General features: G+C 36.5%; 2 protein-coding genes across 3 annotated transcripts in view; one reads left to right on the plus strand and one right to left on the minus strand.

Moving 5' to 3' along the window:
- LOC138328098 (malate synthase-like) overlaps positions 1–19996 on the minus strand; it is a 37792-nt gene extending 17796 nt beyond the window's left edge. Inside the window, exons 1-5 of the mRNA XM_069274715.1 lie at positions 19918–19996; positions 19065–19112; positions 18311–18419; positions 7493–7615; positions 3390–3602 (exon numbers count right to left, since the gene is read on the minus strand). Of these exons, the coding sequence (XP_069130816.1) occupies positions 3390–3602; positions 7493–7615; positions 18311–18412 (438 nt within the window). The 5' untranslated portion in view covers positions 18413–18419; positions 19065–19112; positions 19918–19996. The remainder of the gene's footprint in view (positions 1–3389; positions 3603–7492; positions 7616–18310; positions 18420–19064; positions 19113–19917) is intronic.
- Positions 19997–20233: 237 nt separating this feature from the next.
- LOC138328095 (E3 SUMO-protein ligase RanBP2-like) overlaps positions 20234–25124 on the plus strand; it is a 36797-nt gene continuing 31906 nt past the window's right edge. Inside the window, exons 1-6 of one of the 2 annotated variants that reach the window (XM_069274713.1) lie at positions 20234–20545; positions 22647–22714; positions 23068–23181; positions 23866–23909; positions 24142–24191; positions 24793–24852. In XM_069274713.1, coding sequence (XP_069130814.1) covers positions 20480–20545; positions 22647–22714; positions 23068–23181; positions 23866–23909; positions 24142–24191; positions 24793–24852 — 402 coding nt within the window. In that variant the 5' untranslated portion in view covers positions 20234–20479. The remainder of the gene's footprint in view (positions 20546–22646; positions 22715–23067; positions 23182–23865; positions 23910–24141; positions 24192–24792; positions 24853–25124) is intronic. The other variant, XM_069274712.1, reaches the window with a different exon arrangement.

A 25124-nucleotide genomic window follows, 5' to 3' on the forward strand; every position in this document is an offset into this window, starting at 1 on the left:
AATGCAATATGCACTACTAGGGTCCTAGGGGAATCTACATATGAAATTTGAGAAAGATCCCTTCAGTACTTTCTGAGAATTAGCCGTAACAAACTTTAACTATCAAAATCCAAGATGGCGGCTGGTCGGCCATCTTGTTGACCGATCAGTCCCAAAATGCAATATGCACAACTAGGGTCCTAGGGGAACCTACATATGAAATTTGAGAAAGATCCCTTCAGTACTTTCTGAGAAATAGCGGTAACAAACTTTAACTATCAAAATCCAAGATGGCTGCCTGGCGGCCATCTTGTTGACCGATCAGTCCCAAAATACAATATGCACAACTAGGGTCCTAGGGGAACCTACATATGAAATTTGAGAAAGATCCCTTCAGTACTTTTAGAGAAATAGCGGTAACAAGAATTGTTAACGGACGACGGACGGACGACGGACGGACGGAAGGACGGACGGACGGACGGACGGACCGGACATGGACGAAAGGCGATTTGAATAGCCCACCATCTGATGATGGTGGGCTAAAAACAAGCATCATACCAACTGTATGAAAGATGTACTTGATTATTTTTGAAATTCAACAATTAAATCACTGAATAACAAGTTTGAAAAAGTGATAGGGTACAAACCATGCATAGTCCTTAGTAATATAATGCTATAATGATGTTGATATTGCGTAATAATCCATCGGAAAATCAAAGGAATTGTTCCTTTACTAGTAAACATATCTTATTTTATCAAGTAGCTATAGTCTCAAAAATTAAATTTAAGCATTGATGTCACTATACTTTTTAACTTCATTGTGTTTTAGAATAAAATGTGTTTGCAAACTTTGTGAGAATCTTTTCTGCGAATTCACACAGTTTGCATACAAATAAACAAAATTAGTTCTTTCCAACGCCATCTTTTGTTTGTAGAGATATAAAATTTTGTTTAAACAATGCCTAAAGATGTTTAAAACCAAAGTTGAGATTTTTGCTCTAGAAAAACCAGTTTCCATGATGTAATTACTAGAGTTAGTAATGATCGAGTTACTTTATTGCAAAAAAAAAAAAAAAAGAAGAAGAATTAACTTATTTCCACCAATGATAAATTAAGGACACAAAACTGCCTTTAGTACACAAAGCTAGGATATATAAGGTACTATAAATTAACTTTTCTCGTGTACAATTTACTGTTTCACAACTTGAGTAAATTTGCGTAAAGTTTAAATCCGCAAATTAATGTCTAGGTACATCATTTAATTGATGGAAAATCCCATATACATGTAATCTTTAGATCTATGAACGTTAATTTTCATGAACTTGTTTTGAAATGAAAATCACAAATTTTAGTAGCTGGTTTACACTAAATTCTCCCAACATTTTACAATTACATATTCATTGAAAAGTTAAATCCCAGGTAAATACGGGTGGATGACACCAAGGCTAATCTCACTCCAGCTGTTACATAGCAATAGATGCTCTTCATGTTCACGTCTGCTTTGTTAACTCCTTTCACAAATAGACTTCTACAATAGGTCTCTCATATATGGGTAATTAATGTGTCAACACACAGTTGCTATATATACAAGCAGATGTTAACACCTTTCTATAATCACTCCACAGGATAAATCTTAACTTCATTCCTAAAGACCACTGACAACCTGGCACTTCATTGTTATATAGCCAAGATTACAACAGTCAAAATTAAAAAAAAAAAAAAAAAATCTCAGTGAAACAATAATCATATTAATGACGCTGATCTTTTCTTGTTCATATATTTTTCAAAATGACATAATACATGTATGTTGTGTTTGGTGCTGATATTTGTTTCTATGACATATATATAATTCTGATTATCATGAGCATAACAGGACATCTGTACATGCAATAGGAAATATAATTTATTTTGCTGTTTTTGTTAAATGTATACCTAACATAATGTTTGAACATTGGCAGATTCCGGGACCTAGATGCTGAGAACATAAGGATGTCACTGAGGTTTTGTAAGATGGTCATTGGTAAATTAGATTCCAATGAACATTTCGCATCACCCAGTGCTGTCTGTAAACCTCATTTAATCTCACCGGTCTAACAGCTCACCTTCCTGTCTACAAAGCTTACTTAGATGTCTAAAGAGCTCATTCAACTGTCTAAAGAGCTCTCACCAGATTCATCTGTCTGAGAAGCTTACACACCTGTCTACAGAGCTCATCTATCCACAAAGCTCACTCACCTGTCTCAAAGAGGATAGTCACATGTCTGCAGATCTAGAGCTAACCTGTACACAAAGCTCATTCTACTGTCTACAGAGCACACTCACATGTCTACAGAGCACCTGTCTACAGAACTTACTCACCTGTTTACAGAGCACAAGTCTACAGAGCACCTGTCTACATGGCACCTGTTTACAGAGCGTAATCACATGTCTACAGAGCACCTGTAAAAAAGCACCTGTCTACAGAGCATACTCACATGTCTACAGAGCACCTGTCTACAGAACTTACTCACATGTCTATAGAGCACCTGTCTATACAGCACACTCACATGTCTACAGAGCACCTGTCTACAGAACTTACTCCCCTGTCTACAGAGCACCTGTCTACAGAGCGCAATCACATGTCTAAAAGCAACAGCTAACCTATTTACTTACATTCTACAGGGCTTTCTCACCTATCTATAGAGCTCACTCATCTGTCTACAAAGCTAACCCAACTGTCTACAAAATACACTCACCTGTCTACAGAGCTAAGTAACCCAACTCTACAGAGCTCTCTCACCTGACTACAGGGTTAATTTTAGACAACTTTTGGTTTCATAATCTTTATTTATAAGTTGAAATGCATTATTGTTAGGAATTTGCTATCAAGACTAGACAACTCACACTTTTACATGTAATGATATTATGGATAAATGTATTTCAGAGATGAGTCACCTCGTGTTTTTGGTGTATATTAGATGTCTCAGTGTACACATATGAAAAACTGAGAATCTATTACATCATTCATGCAAAGGTGAATGACAACAAACAAATACTATGTCAGTACACAACCAAGTTAAAACAAGTACAGCCACAGGTAGACAACAAAATGGCCTCCATCCACATCAGACAAGGGAGTAAAGATTGAAAACAAAATGGTTTCCAACCCCAAAACATGAATCGCCTCTTACCCTGACTTAACTACTGACCTCCTGCAGCTACTCACCTTGCTGAGCCTGACTGAACCCCAACCCTGACTTACCTATGATCCTGAACAATCCCGGACTTACCCATGATCCTAAACAACCCTTGAACCTGAATGACATTTGACCCTGAGTGAACATTGAATCTTAGTGAACCTCTGACCTTGAACGACCCTGTGAACCCGAGTGACCCTATATGCTTAAATTTTTCTCACAACAGATAATCACCTGAATACCCTGGGCAGAAGAATTCAAAGCAGCTGCAAAGTGATCCATGTTGCTAGGTGATACATCGCCAAGGTCAACGTGTCGACACTGAAGTCGCTGGGGAACAGAGGCAACTGTCCATTTAGCCTTACGTACACCATCGTCTTTACCAAAGTCAGGCAGCTTTCCAGACATGTCAAACTCCAACTTCTTTAATTGTCTAGCAATCAGCATCTATAACAGTGTGAATAAAACATGATTTTTTAATATATTTGTGTTTGGTTTGTATTTAACATTCAGTTATCAGTATTCACATTTTCATGATGCACTTGACAGCTGTCATACACCAACCCAAAGGCTACTGTAAACAATACTTTGCTCACAGTATAGTAAAACCTATTTATAACGAACATGTGTACAACAAATTCATGGTTATAATTTAGTTGTCCCTGTCAAGGTTTATAATATATCTGTAATCTGTGTATATCAAACTATGCTTAAAACGAAGTGAATTACTTAGTCCCCAGAGGTTCGTTATAAACATGTTCTACTGTACATGGGTTCATACTGGGACCTCAAAACACAAGCCTGATACAATTACACTTTCACTCACACTTTTACTGTACATGGGTTCATACTGGGACCTCACAACACTAGCCTAGCTGATACAGTTACACTTTCACTCACATTTTTAGTCTTCGCCACTATGACTCACCCAAAACCCAGGTCTGGGTATCCTGTTGTCAAGTAAAGTAAAACCTGCCTTAATGACCACCTCTGTATAAAGACAACCTACTCAATAAGACCACATTTCTAGGGTCCAGTAAAACCTGCCTTAGTGACCACCTCTGTATAAAGACCACCTACTCAATAAGACTGTCCCTTGGGTGGTCATTATAGACAAGTTTGACTGTATAACCCTCACTTGAAGCAAAGTTTGGTGACAGGTGCCAAAGAGAAAAGGGAGACAACCAGACTGAGCTTCACACTTGACAGCCAAAAACTTACATCTACTCTATAAATTAACTTATTCACCCATGAAATTTCATAATGGCCTTATCTAGTCTTTGATTTAGATGAGTCTAAATGTGTCTTAAGGGATAATGAGTCAAGCTAACTGGTTGTCCGCAACCAATCCAATCCAGAACTGTTACACAACATACTTACCATATTCAACCCAATACACGCCCAGGGCACTTACACAATTGAAGTATATAAGAAACAAATTTGGACTAGCTTTTCATAAAATTATTCTACAATGTAAGATATAAATCAATTTGAAAATGAAAACAGTAAGGAAACTGACATAGTTTTCATATTTTCAGTCTAAATTTAATTTGATGTAATTAATAAGTGAAATTGAAGCCTAACAAGAGATCCCAGAGGGATCTTGGCGCCCACCAAAGAAAGATCTATGTCTGACAATGGAAAGAGGGATCTTTTCCCTGCTTTTCAAACTTTTTCAAACACATGACATATAAAATTTGAGACAGATCTCTATAGTACTTTCTAAGAAATAGTGGTAACAAACTTCAACAATGAAATCTAAGATGGCGGCCGGTTAGCCATCTTGTTTACCGATCAGTCCCGAAAGGCATTATGCATCAGTCCTAAAAGGTACTATGCACAACTAGGGTACAAGGGGAACCTACACATAAAATTTGAGAAAGATCCCTTCAGAACTTTCTGAGAAATAGCGGTAACAAACTTTAACAATCAAAATCAAATATGGCCGTCGCTCGGCCATCTTGTTTACCGATCGGTCCCAATTAACAATATGCACAACTAGGGTCCTTGGGGAACCTTCATATGAAATTTGTAAACGATACCTTCAGTACTTTTTGAGAAATAGCGGTAACAAACTTTAACTATCAAAATCCAAGCCATCTTGTTGACCGATCGGTTCCAAAATGCAATATGCACAACTAGGGCCCTAGGGAAACCTATATATGAAATTTGAGAAAGATCCCTTCAGCACTTTTTGAGAAATAGCGGTAACAAACTTTAACTATCAAAATCCAAGATGGCCACCTGTCGGCCATCTTGTTGACCGATCGGTCCCAAAATGCAATATGCACAACAAGGGTCCTAGGGGAACCTACATATGAAACTTGAGAAAGATCCCTTCAGTACTTTCTGAGAAATAGCGGTAACAAACTTTAACTATCAAAATCCAAGATGGCCGCCTGTCGGCCATCTTGTTGACCGATCGGCCCCAAAATGCAATATGCACAACTAGGGCCCTAGGGGAACCTATATATGATATTTGAGAAAGATCCCTGCAGTACTTTTTGAGAAATAGCGGTAACAAACTTTAACTATAGAAATCCAAGATGGCTGCCTGTCGGCCATCTTGTTGACCGATCAGTCCCAAAATGCAATATGCACAACTAGAGTCCTAGGGAAACCTGTACATAAAATTTGAGAAAGATCCCTTCAGCACTTTTTGAGAAATAGCGGTAACAAACTTTAACTATCAAAATCCAAGATGGCCGCCTGTCGGCCATCTTGTTGACCGATCGGTCCCAAAATGCAATATGCACAACTAGAGTCCTAGGGGAACCTACATATGAAATTTGAGAAAGATCCCTTCAGCACTTTCTGAGAATTAGCGGTAACAAGAATTGTTAACGGACGGAAGGACGGACGGACGGACGACGGACCACGGACGAAAGGCGATTTGAAAAAAGGGAAGGGGCACAAAACTATAGGGGTCAGGGGGCTTATTTGGTCAAATAGGTTAAATCAGAATGGACACCTATACATAATGCACAGCTATGAGTTAAGTATCACACATGGCACATTCCAGGCTTTTCCTGACATTTTCTTGTGTCTTTGAGGCAAAACAGTTCCGGTAGACTTCCAGATTATTCGATTACCATTTTCTACCTAATAAGTTTACCTGTCGCTATAAAATCTCCCCTTCCCCGTTTTGAGGACTTATTTTCACCTACATTGGTTTAAGTGCAGAATGAAATTATGAAAACCGTGAAGATTTCTCTATTTGATTTTTAAGTTGTAGATTAATTAATAGCTTACTGCGCAATAATTTTGTGGAAACGTTAGCCCAAAATTTGGTTCTATTAAGCGCCCTTTTATTTTTCGATTATAATCCACCCTTAATTAGTCAAATATAATAAATAAGATTTAGAAGTGGAAAATCAAAAGCAACACATACAAGAGGCCCAGAGGGCCTGTATCGCTCACCTGGTTTGTAATGCCAAGTAATGTTCTGAATACAGGTTCATTGTTTCTTTTCTGAAGGAATGAGAATATATACCTCTAATTCCCCTATTGGGCCCCGCCCCTCCTGCCCCTGGGGGGTCAGAGCCAAAATTTACACAAGTTCTGTTCCTCTTTTCCCAAGGATGTTTGTGGCCAAATTTGGTTACAATCCATGAAGAACTCTAGGACAAGTAGCGATTTATAGGATTTACCTCTATTTCCCCTATTGGGCCCCGCCTCTCCTGCCCCCGGGGGGTCAGAGCCAAAATTTATATACAAGTTCTGTTCCCCTTCCCCCAAGGATGTTTGTGGCCAAATTTGGTTACAATCCATGCAGAACTCTAGGACAAGTAGTGATTTAAAGGATTTACCTCTATTTCCCCTAATGGGCCCCACCCCTCCTGCCCCTGGGGGGTCAGAGCCAAAATTTATACAAACTCTGTTCTTATTCCCCCAAGGATGTTTGTGGCCAAATTTGGTTACATTCCATGCAGACTAGTAGTGATTTAAAGGATTTACCTCTATTTCCCCTATTGGGCCCCACCCCTCCTGCCCCCGGGGGGTCAGAGCCAAAATTTATACAAGTTCTGTTCCCCTTCCCCCAAGGATGTTTGTGGCCAAATTTGGTTACATTCCATGCAGAACTCTAGGACTAGTAGCGATTTAAAGGAAATGTTGACGGACAGACGGACGCCGACGGACGACGGACGACGGACGACGGACGCCGCGCCATGACATAAGCTCACCGGCCCTTCGGGCCAGGTGAGCTAAAAATTAGTACAAACAAATAACAGTTTTGGTATTAGATGATCAACAATGTAATGGCATCCGTTTTATCTGACAAATTCTGACTAATGACCTTAAAATGATAACTTTTAAATGGCAAACATCAATTTTACCTGATCAACGGAGTCCTGAAACTCCTGCACTAATTCCTGAAGAAATTTCACAGCTTCCTGTGTCAATAGAGTATCAAATGCATGTCGGAGATGTGCTGGAGGATCTGTTATTTCCACTCCAAGCTGAAACAGAGAGAGATTAATAAGAACAGAAAACAGGTCTTCCTTGACCTGGGGAACTAATCAAATGTATATAGACTCCAAATCAACTTTCTTTTACAGCTACTAAGTTTCGCAATTTCCATTTCAAAGCAAACTTCTGAAGATTACCAGTTGCTGATTTAAAAATATGTCTGGAAATTCCAATCAGTTTCAATGATGAAGATGTTAAATTGTGGAGAGAAACTTTAAAAGCCACACTAAACGTAACTATCAACAAAAAGTCAAGTTAGATTCGACCCCAATATTGTTAGTATTTGTAGATGTAGTTAAATTAAGTTATATCAAAGACTATTTATAATTAAAGATGCTCCACCGCTGACAAATGGTATTTTTTCACTACCAAAAACAGGAGCAGACGATTTAGTATCTTTCTTCAGCTACAAAAGTTACTTACTTTACACCATTACCACCATTGAAAAGTTTGAGCTTGTAATTTTACTTCAAGTTAAAGGGCCACTACCTTTCCGAAACGGCTTTTAATTTTTGAAATAGGAATGTAAAACGAGATCAATAATTTTGAAGAGTTGCAGGATATATTAACTATACGTTTACAAGCACACTTATCATCACCTTCAGAACTGTTTAATTACAATAAATAAAATGTTAATTTTCATAACGCGGGTCGTTTTATGTTTCCCGCCGTCGTCCTAAATGCCGCACGGTAGTTGACTATCACTGCGCTAGACGGCAAAACAGCGAAATGAATCTCCACTGTTATCGTACATTAGACAGGAAATCTTGCATATGTTTTGTGTTGTAACCTCATCTTAAGCCATCGATATATATTTTCTTTTGTTATTAATGTTTTTAAGAAACCTTTAAATTTTGCTCCAGAAAGGTAGTGGGCCTTTAAAAATATGAAAAATAATTAATTGCATCCCGAAAAAAATCTGTGTCACTATATCCTATATGGAATGAACTACTGATTGCGCATGCACCAAACATCAATCATTGTTCAAATGAAGAATATCATTTATGCTCTGTCGGCGGTGGAGCATCTTTAATGATTTCTTAAAAACTTTGGTACAGCAGTTGTTGAAAGTCGACATGTAAACATGCCTTCATTTCAAACTGGTCGCCATAGAATTTACGATTATTGCTGAACAGAAGTCGGAAAGTTCATGACCCGTTCTCGGAAGAGTTCGGACAGACGTTACGTAGTTACTATAGTCACATGACGTTCTCAGCAACGACATTAACATGTCTGCTAACTTTGGGTTGTTTGACTAAATGGGACCCACCTAGCGATGTTCAATATTTATTTGAAGTTTTTTCAAAAGTTTCCAAATCATTATTTGTCTTGACTTTGATTTAGTCCTGTCTCGGAACGATTTACAACAGGATTTTGTTTTCAACATTCTTCTAGATTATGAATAAAAGTAAGATAGATATGGATATTGGGACTTTAAAATTTTTTTCTCTATTCGTGAAAATAATAGCACATGAAAAAAAGTTTGTTTACAGAATATTTTTTTTAATTTGGGGGAGATAATAAAAAGATTAACATCATCGTTTTCATAATATTCTTCACAGACATTGCAAAAGTTGAAAAAAATGGCTGGACATTCGGAACGGCAAGGACTGTGAGTAAGCTGGACCGAACAAAATTTTGCCGGACTGAAAATTTATGTGAATTTTTGAAGTAAACATAACTTTCTGCTATTAGTATCCAGGCAGCTGTTTTCATGATTATCTTATGCCGTTTACATTTTTGCCAGGTTTGGCACCTGCATAATACTTCGGAGACACCATTTCTACCAACTTCTTGTACTCAATAATTACCAGACAGTTGGTCAGGAACGGATTTTAAAATAGGCGGTCCGAGACAAATTTTGCTGGACACGTCCGTCGGACCGGCAAATTTCGCGATGTCAGTAATAATTTATTAATTTACTTGACAGTAACTAAATTTACCTGACTAACAGGCCTAACCATATTTACCAGATTACTGACCTACCCTTGTTTATCTGAGTAACTGATCTAACCATATTTACCTGACTAACTACTCTAACCATGTTTAACTGACTAACTGATATAACCATATTTACCTAACTAACTGACCTAACCATATTTACCTGTCTAACTGACATTACCATATTTACCTGACTAACTGACCTAACCATGTTGACTGAATTAACCATGTTACATAGCTGACTGACCTAACCAAGTTTACCAGACTAACTGTCCTAACCATGTTACCTGGATGACTGAACTAACCATGTTACCTGGCTGACTGAACTAACCATGTTACCTGACTAACTGACTTAACCATATTTACCTGACTAACTGACCTTACCATGTTACATGACTAACTGACCTAACCATGTTACCTGGCTGACTGATCTAACCATGTTACCTGGGTGACAGGCCTAACCATGTTACCTAACTAACTGACCTAACCATATTTACCTAACTAACTGACCTTACCATGTTACCTGGCTGACTGACCTAACCATGTTACATGACTCACTGACCTAACCATGTTCCTAGCTGACTGACCTAACCATCTTACCTGGGTGACTGGCCTAACCATGTTACCTAACTAACTGACCTAACCATATTTACCTGACTAACTGACCTTACCATGTTACCTGACTGACTGACCTAACCATGTTACATGACTAACTGACCTAACCATGTTACCTGACTAACTGACCTAACCATGTTACCTGACTGACTGACCTAACCATGTTACTGACTAACTGACCTAACCATGTTACCTTGCTGACTAGCCTAACCATGTTAACTAACTAGCTGACCTAACCATGTTACCTGACAGACTGACCTAACCATGTTACCTGACTAACTGGCCTAACCATGTTACCTGACTGACTGACCTAACCATGTTACTGACTTACTGACCTAACCATGTTACCTTGCTGACTGACCTAACCATGTTACCTGGCTGACTGACCTAACCATGTTACCTAACAAACTGACCTTACCATGTTACCTGACTGACTGACCTAACCATGTTACCTGACTAACTGGCTTTGTTACCTGACTAACTGGTCTAACCATATTTACCAGATTACTGACCTACCCTTGTTTATCTGAGTAACTGATCTAACCATATTTACCAGACTAACTAACCTAACCATATTTACCAGACTAACTAACCTAACCATATTTACCAGACTAACTCATCTAACCATGTTTAACTGACAACCTGATCTAACCAGATTTACCTGACTAACTATTCTAACCATATATACCAGACTAACTAACCTAACCATATTTACCAGACTAACTAATGTTTAACTGACAACCTGATCTAACCAGATTTACCTGACTAACTAATCTAAACATGTTAAAATGACGACTGACCTAACAATATTTACCTGAATAACAGATCTGACTAACCATCTTACCTGACTGACTAACTTAACCATATTTACCTGACTAACTGATCCTATTTAACTGACTAACTGGCCTACAATATTTACCTGACAACTGACCTAACTATATTTACCTGACTTACAGATCTAACCATCTTACCTGACTAACTGATCTATAATATAACCATATTTAAATGACTAACTGGCCTAACCAAGTTCAGATGGCTAACTGGCCTAAACATGCTATCTGACCAACTGGTTAAACAATGTTTAACTGATTAACTGACCTAACCAAGTTTAGCTGGCTAACTGACCTAACTATGTTTACCTGACTAATTTAATGAAGTTAACCTAAACAAGTCTACCTTTCCTCAACCCTTTCCCCAACCAATTAACTACACTTAAAGCGAATAGTCGGGCACAGAAGGGCTAAAATCGGTAAAATGGTGTTAATATATCCAGTATAATTTCTTATAAAATAGAAAAATAAAATCTCCCATCAAATTTAAAATCGCTCTGTATGCGAAGAAATTATTAATATTTATTATGGGAATCCTAATGCGTCCTCCCGACCGGCTATCAGTACAGTTCAATCTTAACGCATGCGCAACATCCACCACTCTCCGTAGTAAACAAAACATGGCTACCGTAGTTTTGAACCAAAAGGTTTCCGCCATAACAACCAACTGACTCACCTAAAATACGAAAGGAAAGGCAATGGAGCAGCGACAATCCCAACAAATGACTCGGTAAACATTACGACGCATGGAGAGTGTTAATACAACTTGTTATAATGAAGAGAACAGTTCAAACGAGCACGCGGCTCCGGACCGCTACTGTACGTACCTAGGCCTACTACCCGGTACTCCCTGCTCAGCTGATAGTGAGTGAGTCTTCGTATTTTGATCAGTCCCTAGCAGTATTTTTTCATGAATGAGTGGTCACATATGGTCACATGTTTCATACCTGCTCCCCAATCGCGTAAAACGTAACCCTGGGGTAAATAGCGGTTCTTTCGTGGGGCCTCTTTAGGGGTAATGAATGCCCTGTATATTCATAAAATGTACCGTTGTAATGCATGTACAGTTAGAATGTAACCGCTAGTGCATTATCAAGCTAAGATTTGTTTCAATTAATCTATAATATTATGCTACCGGTCAATTCATACAGTTCTGATGTATATATTTATAGATTTTTAATTTGCAAATTATTGTTCTGTACATGTTCTGGTAGTGTTATACACATACATTGTATGTAGGATTTACATTGTAGGTAAATTGGTAAAATTGTATTGTATATGTTCTGATATACACATATACATATGTACATGTAGGTTTTAGCTTGTTCTTTAGATATATTTGGAGGACACATACAGTATTATTTCTGGTCATAATAATAAATAGTGTTTGTATATTTATTACAACTGTACCTGGTTCAAGTGTATATGACAAACTTTACAGAGTTGAAATGTACTGCAGCCATGTATCATTTTTAATTATTCTGAATTTTTGTTGGAACTATAGATAATGAATTTTGTATCTTTTTTGAAACAATATTTGATTCTATCAAATGCATCAGTGACACATTCACAACTTATAAAATGTTTTCTCTAAAAAAAAAAAAAAACTGTAGAATGAACCTACATTTATTCATTTATATATATTTGAAATTGATCATTTCAATTTTTGTCATATTCAACAGATATAAAAAATTGTTGGTTCTTTTTTTTCAGGCACCATGCATGCATAGTGACATGAATACAGAAAGTTAATCCCTTTGACCTGTATACAAGTGTATGTATACATATACATACAATTAGCATCATACGAAGACTGAAGAATGTTGATTTGAGTGCTCTTGAAAGTAAACTTTACCAATATGGACCTAGAAGATCATGAACAGAACATTTAAACAGTATTAATTTATTAAATGTTCCTTTCAACTGTAATCATTAAATAAAATTATGATGCAATACTTTTTCATTGTTTAACTTTGTAGAAATATTTGTTTATATTAGTCCTCTAGATCCAGTGATTATAATTCTTGCATCCATATGCCTGCCCATTTGTTTGTCAGGGCTTATGAGATAGCTTTTCAATTACTTTTAAAATATAAGGATTTTTTTTACATATAGCAATATAGATACCATTGTCTTAGGATTTCTAAATTCTACTTTACAAGAGAGTAGACTCAACATATAAATAAAACCATAAAACTAGCAAGTTATCTGAAATGTTACAAATCTTTTTGTCTGAACCAAATTTCACATTTATTGTCTATGTGTAACTTGTACATAGACCATTTATGTATTAATGCTGTAGTAACAGTGATTACAAACACATAGACTAAAATGTAGTATGTAGTACTATGTACATCTGTCTTTGATTTGAGTTCTAAACAAAAAAGTGGTACCTATTGGGAAGTTGTGACTTGGGCGGGGGTGAAATACAGAAGAAATAGCTACACATGGAAAAAAGAAAGATATACAGTACCATATGGATTCAAAGTTGCTCCAAAATCAATGAGACTAAATAACCAAAAAAAAAGCCATGTAAACCCCAAATATGCAATGACCAGATCAATGATAAAGCACCCTTCCACTTCCAGTTATCTGTAGCTATTTCTTCTATATTTCAACCCCCCACCCAAGTTACAACTTCCCAACCTCATGATTCTTCTGTCTTTTAGCCCCCCCCCCCCCACCCCCCAACACACACATACCTGATTGATTGTCATGTTATTTCAGGTTCCTATTCAGGTATTATTCCTAAAAACCAAAAAGGGTATACACACTGTGTACTCTCAAAGGAGGGGAACCACTTCATTCAAAAATGGAATTTACAATTTCATCTTAATTTTGAAATTTTCAATTTAATTATTAATTACTGGACTATTAAAACAGTATAGAACCCCTTGGCTACAGACAAAGTACTGTGGTACACATTTCTCTTAATTAATTACTTTTCTTCCAACTCAATCATCTTTTTCTCCAGAGCACAAAAAAGAACAGGAAACAACAGAAAAGGAAAGTAATATACATGTAGGCCTATATGTTTTCTGGAAATATATATGATGTGTTAATTCTCACAGCATAGGCCTACATGAATGTGAAGAATTAAATATTATCAATGTTTGAGAGAATTTCCTAGTTGTTATTCTATAGCAGCTACATGGAATGTACGTTTACATATATACATTGTACAATATATATACATCATAAAAGTTTCTTTCCTTCCAGCTGGACATTCATGTCATCTCTCTCCAGAACTCAAATATTGTTTACAAAAACAAGAGGCCCATGGGCCTTAACGTCATCTGAATATAAACAATACAAGGAACTCCTTAGTTGAATATGTAAGTTTCTAAAAAAGGTAAGTGTCATTTGTTGAACAAACTTGGTAGCCCTTCATCCAAATATGGTCGAAACCCATTCAAGGATTAATATAAGGAGGAGTCAGATTTTAAAGCCAAATTTCAGCAAAGCTCCCATTTTGGACCTCGGTCATACTATCCCCATGGGTCTTACCTCGGTCCTTTATAAAATATGATTGTCCTTACCTAAAGTTCCCCCTTCTGAATCAATTGAAACCACTATAGACCAATTTTCATTAAGATCGGAGACTGAAACCTTAAAACAGGAAGTGGGCCAGCGGCCATCTTGGAATACCAAAATCTTTAAGAAAATGTTTGCATGTTGTTCGGCATCAATTAAAACCCCTATAGACCAATTTTCATTGAGATCGGAGACTGAAACCTTAAAACAGGAAGTGGGCCAGCGGCCATCTTGGAATACCAAAATCTTTACGAAAATGTTTGCATGTTGTTTGGCATCAATTAAAACCCCTATAGACCAATTTTCATTGAGATCGGAGACTGAAACCTTAAAACAGGAAGTGGGACAGCGACCATCTTGGAATACCAAAATCTTTACGAAAATGTTTGCATGTTGTTCGGCATCAATTAAAACCCCTATAGACCAATTTTCATTGAGATCGGAGACTGAAACCTTAAAACAGGAAGTGGACCAGCGGCCATCTTGGAATACCAAAATCTTTACGAAAATGTTTGCATGTTGTTCGGCATCAATTAAAACCCCTATCGACTAATTTTCATTGAGATCGGAGACTGAAACCTTAAAACAGGAAGTGAGCCAGCTAAAATTAAGAAAATTTGCCCTTTTGGGGCCCCACCCCTCAGTTCCTAGGGTTCAGACCAGACTCATTTATATAAAATATAATTGTGTTTCCCCAATGATGCTTCACACCAAATATGGATAAAATTCATTCAAGGATGGAGGAGGAGTAGGATTTTAAAGCTAAAATTAAGAAAATTTCCCCATTTGGGGCCCCACCCCTCAGCCCCTAGGGGTTGGACCAGGCTCATTTGTAATATGATTGTCCTTCCCCAATGATGTTTCACATCAAATATGGGTGAAATCCATCCAAGGATGAAGGAGGAGTAGGATTTTAAAGCTAGAATTAAGAAAATTTCCCCATTTGGGGCCCCACCCCTCAGCCCCTAGGGGTTGGACCAGGCTCATTTGTAATATGATTGTCCTTCCCCAATGATGTTTCACATCAAATATGGGTGAAATCCATCCAAGGATGAAGGAGGAGTAGGATTTTAAAGCTAAAATTAAGAAAATTTGCCCATTTGGGGCCCCACCCCTCAGCCCCTAGGGGTTGGACCACGCTCATTTATATAAAATATATTGTCCATCCCAAATAATGTTTTCACACCAAATATGGATGAAATCCATCCAAGGATGAAGGAGAAGTAGGATTTTAAAGCTAAAATTAAGAAAATTTGCCTTTTTGGGGCCCTACCCCTCAGCCCCTAGGGGTCGGACCAGGCTCATTTATATAAAATATGATTGTCCATCCCAAATGATGTTTCACACCAAATATGGATGAAATCCATCCAAGGATGAAGGAGGAGTAGGTTTTTAAAGCTAAAATTAAGAAAATTTGCCCTTTAGGGGCCCAACCATTCAGCCCCTAGGGGTCGGACCAAGCTCATTTATATAAAATATGATTGTCCTTCATCAATAATGTTTCACACCAAATATGGATGAAATCCATCCAAGGATGAAGGAGGAGTAGGATTTTAAAGCTTTAAATAAGAAAATTCGCCCTTTTGGGGCCCCACCCCTCAGCCCCTAGGGGTCACACCTATCTCAAATATATAATATATGAATGTCCTTGCCTAATGATGTTTCACACTAAATATGGATGAAATCCATCCAAGGATGAAGGAGGAGTAGGATTTTAAAGCTAAAATAAGAAAATTCGCCCTTTTGGGGCCCCACCCCTCAGCCCCTAGGGGTCACACCTATCTCAAATATATAATATATGAATGTCCTTACCTAATGATGTTTCACACTAAATATGGATGAAATCCATCAAAGGATGAAGGAGGAGTAGGATTTTAAAGCTAAAATAAGAAAATTTGCCATTTTGGGGCCCCACCCCTCAGACCCTAGGGGTCGGACCAGGCTCATTTATATAAATATGATTGTCCTTCCCAAATGATGTTTCAAACCAAATATGGATGAAATCCATCCAAGGATGAAGGAGGAGTAGGATTTTAAAGCTAAAATTAAGAAAATTTGCCCTTTTGTGGCCCCGCCCCTCTGACCCTAGGAGTCGGACCAGGCTCATTTATATAAAATATGATTGTCCTTCCCTAATGAAGTTTCACACCAAATATGGATGAAATCCATCCAAGGATGAAGGAGGAGTAGGATTTTAAAGCAAAAATTTAGAAAATTTGCCCTTTTGAGGCCCTGCCCCTCTGACCCTAGGGGTCGGACCAAGCTTATTTATATAAAATATGATTGTCCTTCCCCAATGAAGTTTCACACCAAATATGGATGAAATCCATCCAAGGATGAAGGAGGAGTAGGATTTTAAAGCTTAAAATAAGAAAATTTGCCCTTTTGGTGCCCCATCCCTCAGCCCCTAGGGGTCGGACCAGGCTCATTTATATAAAATATGATTGTCCTTCCCCAATGATGTTTCAAACCAAATATGGATGAAATCCATCCAAGGATGAAGGAGGAGTAGGATTTTAAAGCTAAAATTAAGAAAATTTGCCCTTTTGTGGCCCCTCCCCTCTGACCCTAGGGGTCGGACCAGGCTCATTTATATAAAATATGATTGTCCTTCCCCAATGAAGTTTCACACCAAATATGGATGAAATCCATCCAAGGATGAAGGAGGAGTAGGATTTTAAAGCTTAAAATAAGAAAATTTGCCCTTTTGGTGCCCCATCCCTCAGCCCCTAGGGGTCGGACCAGGCTCATTTATATAAAATATGATTGTCCTTCCCTAATGATGCTTCAAACCAAATATGGATGAAATCCATCAAAGGATGAAGGAGGAGTAGGCTTTTGTATAAATAGTCTTACGCACGACGCACGGCGGACGGCGCACGACGACGGACGAAACACGATGACAATAGGTCATCCTGACCTTCGGTCAGATGACCTAAAAAACCAGAGACATAGATAATTTAATTAAATCTCTGCAAAAACTACACGAATAATTGAACACATATATTGTACTTGTAAAATATCTATGTATGAGCTAATTTATTTTCACATCTTTGACAGCTTCATGCATGGACGTTGTATGGAACGTTTTCGTGTGGTTTTAAATGGGAAATTATGTTACGATTATTTGTATTTAACCTTCATAATTCGGTTGATGTAAAATACGACGAATGCCATGCTGCAATAATTGCCCCTTGCCGGGGCCCCATCTCTGCATCGGCCGAATATTTGTGTCGATTTCCATGTATAAAGATGCTTTTATCGAAAAATGATTACAAAGCATTGTCATTAATGTAAGAATACTTCATTTGCATCAAATGTATCATCTCAAAACAACAATTTACATATCGCATTAGTGGTTTATCACACGAAACGAAACCGACACGACTGAGAAACACATGTCCATGTTGACATTTCCACGCAGCCTCGTTTTCAAAGAGTTTGGCGAATTTATATTTAGAACTGTGCTAAATTTACACGGGGCTTCCCAAAAATTTCAATGGTCAAAACTGGACACCATAAGCAGAACTTGACCATCATTATGGTATGCAATGACTTTTGGAAGGCCAAAGAATGCATTTAGACTGGTTTCCTTTGCCCGACTATTCTTTTTAATGACAATTACCTAACAAGTACCTTACTTAAGCAAGTTCAACTATACACAACTGCACTTAATGAAGTAATAAACAAGTTAACCTTTCTTTAAACTTCCATGTATTAACATAGGATTCCTGAACTTTATGTTTGCCTTTACTGAACCTTTACCTGTCTAATAGACTGTCTCCCATTCCTGTCTGATGCAGCACAATAATGTTGATCAGGTGAGAATGCCTGCAGATGATGCTTGAGGACACGTAGTCTTTCCATGTTTTACCTGAACAGATATTGAACAAATCATTTCTGGAATGGATTCACTTAAAAATCTGTTCTGGCAGTTCTGATTTCTACCATTATTTATGATTTAAAGGTAATGATAATAACAATGAATAATCTGTGCATCCTGAATACATGATGTCATGAATTCTCAATTTGTTTCAATAGGAATTATCAAATCCAAAGGTAAATGCTATCATATAACAATTATCAGGCGTCAATTTCATGGACAATGAGCCCTGTAGTATAAATTTATAGTAATCACAAGTTTAATTTATGTACATATACAAAGAATAAAGCTCAATCACTTTTATTGTGTTTTAGGAAAATAGTTTGATTTTACATATATAGTTATCTGGTTGTTCAACAATCAGATACCTGGCTATATGTAAAATCAAACTAAAATCAAACAGCCTTTATTGTGACATAGGATTTTATGTGGTAATTTTTTATGATATACACTTGCTCAGGCATTATCAGGTCACTTAAATTCTGCACTAGCAGTTTGAGCTATCCTACAAACGCAGCATCCACCGAAACTGTGAGCACAGTTGAATTTTCTACCTTATGCAGACAGTCTAGATTACATTGTATTTTTCCACGTCATATGTGGATTGTCTTGTTCCTTAAAGAAGTTTTTCCATACCTGATGGTGATGGTGTTCACTCTTGGTAGATGTGCTGTATTTTCTGATCTGTAATTAAGGGGGTTTCAGTTTTATTTAAATACAACAGATTGGGGTCACCCCAGTATATGCAGGATATTCCAGCATTTGAGTAATAGTCCTGTATTTGAGGGATAATTTTCTTATGCAAATGCAGGATTCTGTCGAATGATTAAGTGATAAAGTTGTTTTAAACATTGTCATCAAAAAAGGGGCATCATAATTTTTATATGACATCATCACTAATACAACTTTCCACATTTTTACTCAAATCGTAACAAATTTCATTATCTAAATGTTTGTAAAAGTCACAAACAAAATCACCTTTATTGCTTACTATGGGGCTGAAAATAGAACACAGGTTAAAGTCAATCAACCATGACATTGGCACTAAATTTACATGATGGCTATACACTGTAGTCTATGGAGAGCACCTCAACTGTCACTTTCTTACAAAGTGAGATAATAGTATAGTTCATACACAAAAAACAATAAGTCTTTAATTAGTTATATGACTATCTGAAAATTATGACGCCCTTTTTAATACAAATTTTTAAAACAGCTTTATCCATTTTCATTTCACAGAATCCTGCATTTGAGTAACAAAATTATCCCTCAAATACAGGACTATTACTATCCTGGAGTGTTCCTAACCTGTGCAAGGTTACTGTAGGAAGGTTACAAATAATTTTGGTGCAAATAAATACGTATATGAAATTCACAAAACAAAACTATCTGAACGTTATAAAATACAAATATCCTCGACTGGTTCGAGCAATAAGAAAATTTACTTTGAGATAGAAAATTAAGAGATAATCAAAATGTTAACAATCACCTCAAAACGAAAGTAGCTGTCAAAAGCCGCTTACATCATTAAGAAACTCAAGTTTCCATGTCAAGTACACGCTTGTTGGCTACGTTCGGCATGGGCAAAAGCGTCTTCTACATCTCTACATCTACCAAATAATCGACCTACTTCATCATATTGAAGATCATGTCGATATTGTTGAAGGTGTGGCTATGAACAGGGGAAGAGAAGAAAATAATTAATTTAGAGATGAAAGACGAGTTTTGTCTTGTCGATTGAGACGGTCATTTGAATTGATAAAATTAAAGAACATTTGTAGACTATCTTTACGGTTTAAACCAAATATTTTGTTGATTAGCTTTTTTCTCTCAGAACAGCTCAATATTGATTTGATTGTATATGTTGTCCTGAAAAAAAATAAATAGAAAATGTTGAATTTCCTAAGCGTCGAATATGATTGGCTGTTTTAGAAGGATTTGTTAGAACAGATTTGATTGGTTACATGGTGCCGGCATGATAAAAATACGAACCTGGAAAAGGGCCATCAAACGAAAATTCAATTTTCTGTAATTTATCTACAACACAAGTCATGTCGACGACCCGGAGAAGTAAGAAGGATATAGACCGTTTCATCAATCAATTTCCAGCAGATCAGGTAAAATATAAAACAGCATCAGAGCATCTTAGTTTCTAGATTTCTAGTTTCTATTTTTAGAAAAATTGCGCCATGAGAAAAAATCGCATAGAAAAAGTCCTAAGTTCAGTATTTTCTGGATAACTAGATCATTTGATATGAACATTGAAATATTTTAGAAACTCGATGATAATACCATTTGGCATCTATGAAGACTTTTCCTATAGCCTATGTTCTTTTTAATTTCAAAGTCGATCACTTATCACCATGCAGGATTCCGGGAATTGTACTTCCATTTTAGAAAGGTTGGGTAACCTGCCCGGAAAGTTGAGAAAATGGGATATTTTTCCCAAACAGAAATACATAACTGCTATTAAAATGAAATTAAAATGTACCAAAACATAAATGCATTGTTTTATTAAAAAGATTTACACATTATATGCACACATTAAAAATAATATTTTTTGTCTGAAAACAAAATTTAAAAAGGCATCAATTATTCAGTGTTTTTTCATACTTTGACACATGACTTCATCATGTTTACCGTAATCAAAGGGTCTTTGACACTGGTAATTAAGTCAAAGACCCAATATATGAGGAGAGAAATATAGGAGACTCCTCAGTAATGCAAAATGAGGCAATTATCTATGTGTAGCAGGGCTTGTAAATAGTTTGTGTTTCATGGAATATATATTGTGTCTTGGTCCTGTGCTAGCTGTAAGAGTGTGTGTGTATCTTGTACACGTGTAGCTGTTGTGAATAATATGTCATTGTATCGTGCGCCTGTGTTGTGTTCCATCTTCGTATTGGTCGATCGTGCATGTATTGTTATAGTCGGGTATAATATAGGGGTATTCTGTCCATTTCATTGAGGTGTACTGAAGGATTCAATTGAGTTCCTGGACATAATAGGTTTTAAATAGAGGTTGGTAATTGGTATAGGATTGTAGGGTTGTAGGTGGGGTATGGAAGGGTTGTCGGGGCATATTTTGTAAATATATGTGTTAGTCTCGTCGTTGTTGGGCCCTACGTCTTGTGTAATACATTGTTTAATATGTAATATGTCGTTATAAATAAATATTATTATGTGTTAAAAGTATTTGTCTCGTTTTCCTTCACTGGCAAAGATCAAGCAAAACCCTACCAACCTGGGTTGAAGCACACGGGTAGGGAGCCAGGTGTAGTTTGTAGTCATTAACAAACTGGGCCCGTCTCGTTCCTGTTACATATGATCATCTATTCCAGCACCAGAGAAAAAAAAAAGCATTGTATATAACCCCCTCCCCCACACCACTGTGCTGAATTCCATCGCCTGTTGATGGATGGTGAATACCTAAAGAAGAAGAATTTATTTATAAACTTGTGCTGTAAAAAATGAATCAGACAAGGTATCTGAACAGCGGTGGTTTTGATTTAAATTTTAACATGATACCAAGTCGTAGTGAACTTGTCTACTTTTTCCACAAAACATTAAAAAATGACAAATTTTCTTTGGTCCGACACATGACAACATGTACCTGCATGGTGAGTCTGTGACATAAGTTTTTTGTCATAAGGGTATATCTGAATTTAAAATACCTGGGTAACCAAAATAATGATTGAAAATCTAAAATGAAACCAGAAGGGACAATCTATTTTAAGCTGTATATATATTATTTATCCCTTTCAAAAATGATCCAGTCTTCTTGTTCAAGGCAATTGAGTGAACAGTGACAAAACACAATATTACTGTTATATTTCAACTATTGCACATTTGTTATAAATTTTGACTTGATTTTCCTTATACTCTCATGGCTTTGTATGCCTTACGAGAAATGTTGTCTTTCATCTTCTACCAGGATTATTTAACACCTTCCTTTTTAGGCTAGTAGTAAAGAAAGTTACATCATATGATATATCAAGTTAATTATCTTAGAAACATAAAACTGAAGGTTGTTGAGCATTAATCACCTAGTAGTGAAACTATGTGAAAGTTGTCGAAAACCACCAACTTACATACCTGTACTGTACGCAAACTAGCCTCTTATTAATATATTTATAGCCCTAAATGTTCTAGTAATGACATTAGCATACAAAATAGTCACTGCATACTAACAAGAGGGTTATGTGTTGTTTGTTTCAGATAAGTGAAAGGGGTTATCAAGTGGCTGTTCTGTACTCGGAGATTGGCGAATATGACCTGGCGAAAAAGTAAGATATAAATTCTCATATATGTAGTTTTCTGCTGGAATCTGAAACAGGGTAAAAGGCAATATTTTAATGATAAATGCAAAATTCTTAATTTCATTATATCTCTATAATTAAAGATATAAACATCATTCTATTAGGTAAACAAATTGAATAATAACACAAACTATTGTGACTATAATAATCACTCCTTTCATATTCCTATTACCTAATTGTTTTTAAATTTTTAATTTCTGTTTAATATCATGTTTTCATCTGATATACAAAGCAGTACAATATAAAGCAACTTCTACAAGTGTGAGCTTGAGAGATCCATTCTGACATAATAAAAATTAATACTTTATTTGAATATTTAGGTATCTGTCCCTATATATGAGAGTGAGAGATGACTTGCCACAGGCCCACAAGCTTATGGCCCTCATATGTGAGGGTCTAGAGGAGAAAGAACAGGCTATTGCCTGCTACAGAAGGTAAATATGGATGTAAAACAAAATTTTGCATAAAAAGATAATAAGAATTAATATGATAATTGTGCTATAGAAAATTGATAATCAAATATATGTAGAATAAGTGTATTTCTGCTTTAAAAGTAAAATATGAAGATACGTATACTGTATTCGACCGACATGTATACCGTATTCGACCCCATAAGTGCCCCCATCCCTATAAGCGCCCCTTCCACTTTTTTAGGCTTCAATTATCTTTAAAAATTGATTTATGGCTTACTTTGTAGAATACTTTAAGAAAGGGTAGTCCAAATTTGTTTCCAATAAGCTTGTTTGGTCGAATACGGTATGTAAAATATGTCAAGCTAATTCTGGATCTGCTACAAAAGGTAAATGGCTAAAGCTAAAAGCTACAAGTCGTAGGCATATGAGACCTGATAATGGACATGTAACAATGGAGTGAAAGTCTTCAAATTTTTTCACATTAACTAACTTTCAAAATCACAGAGTCAAATCATCAGTTTCTAGCAGGTTTTAAGTTTAGAGATCAAATATTAGGCCTATATAGTATGCTGGGATAAAAGCTGCCACATTTATTCAAATGAATGATGTACCTTCATTCAAAGTCACAGGTCAAATTTGCTTATTGTTTAAGTATTGCATGCAAAAGTTCATAAATCACTCAATTTGGACATTGTATGTTTACAGGAGTCTGGAGCTTGACAACTCACAGAAAGGAATCATCTTAAAAAGTAAGTCTACTTAATGGTAAGGACCCTGAATTGGAGACGTACAACCCCTAACGTAATCATGGTGTCTGCCTGTAGCCATGTGACCAGTGTATATGAATGTTCAGGGTCACATGTACATGATAAAGATTACGTTGATTGAGCACGAGATCTTTTACCAATAATATACTATACAGCTTTCGATCCGTTGAAGTTCGTAATACATTGTAACAAATTGTAATAATTTTCATTCCAGTTTGTGAAGTACTAAGTTCTATGCCTGCTGATGATGCTCAGAGAATCAAGGTTTGTAACATTAAACTTTCATTATGATATCAGCTTATTGTACCATTATAGAATTGATGCAAATAAATATGGATTTGTTCATAGATGTTTATTATTATTCTTTATTAGCAAAACGGTCTCTTTAAGAAAAGTGCATTAGTAAGAAACACACATGTTCGCTTGAACAGAGACTCCCTTGCTTGCCACGATTTACATGTCTATGTTTAGGATGGTTACCATAGGAACTACAGCTACTATAAAACAGAACTATCGTACCAGTTGTGTCTGGGATACAATCAATATTTATATTTGAAATACAAATAATGTACAAAATTATAATCACTGAATAATTACAGCAGGTTTCAAAAATTGATGTCTTAAAAACTTACTGTTTTCATCAGCATTTTTTATGTTTTTCGCTGTTTAGAATTCACTGGTGTGAATGTACTTAAGTTGTTCGTAAGATTGACTCTAGAAGATTTGAATTGGGATGGGAGTTTAAAATAGGGAAATTACCAACTTAATCAGAAAAGTAAGTGTACAGGAAGCTGTGAAGTTTTGTTCGTACTACGTTGTAAAATGCTCAGATTGTGTGTCTTATTGATATTCTCCTTTGTTATAGTATTGGACTGAGAAAGCAGAGAAACTTTTTTCAAACAATCCTGTTGTCTTCAAATTGAAGGTAAGTGTATTTATTTCATACCATTTTGAAATTTACATTTGCATATGTCATCTGCCATTTCAAAAACAATCACTGTGATATAATCTACAAGTGGGCCGCAATGCACTAAATAATTGTGACATATTCTATGACGGGTCAACAGACAGGCAGTCCTTTAGCTGTTGACAAAGGTAAATGTTGAGAACCTTGGATTGTTTAAAGCGTGGTGTATAATTAAGTTGACCTTCCGGATAACGGTTCTAGTTGCCAAATAACATTGTTTGAAGCTGAAA

This window comes from Argopecten irradians, chromosome 7 (genome assembly GCF_041381155.1).
Source record: "Argopecten irradians isolate NY chromosome 7, Ai_NY, whole genome shotgun sequence".
Taxonomy (NCBI): domain Eukaryota; kingdom Metazoa; phylum Mollusca; class Bivalvia; order Pectinida; family Pectinidae; genus Argopecten; species Argopecten irradians.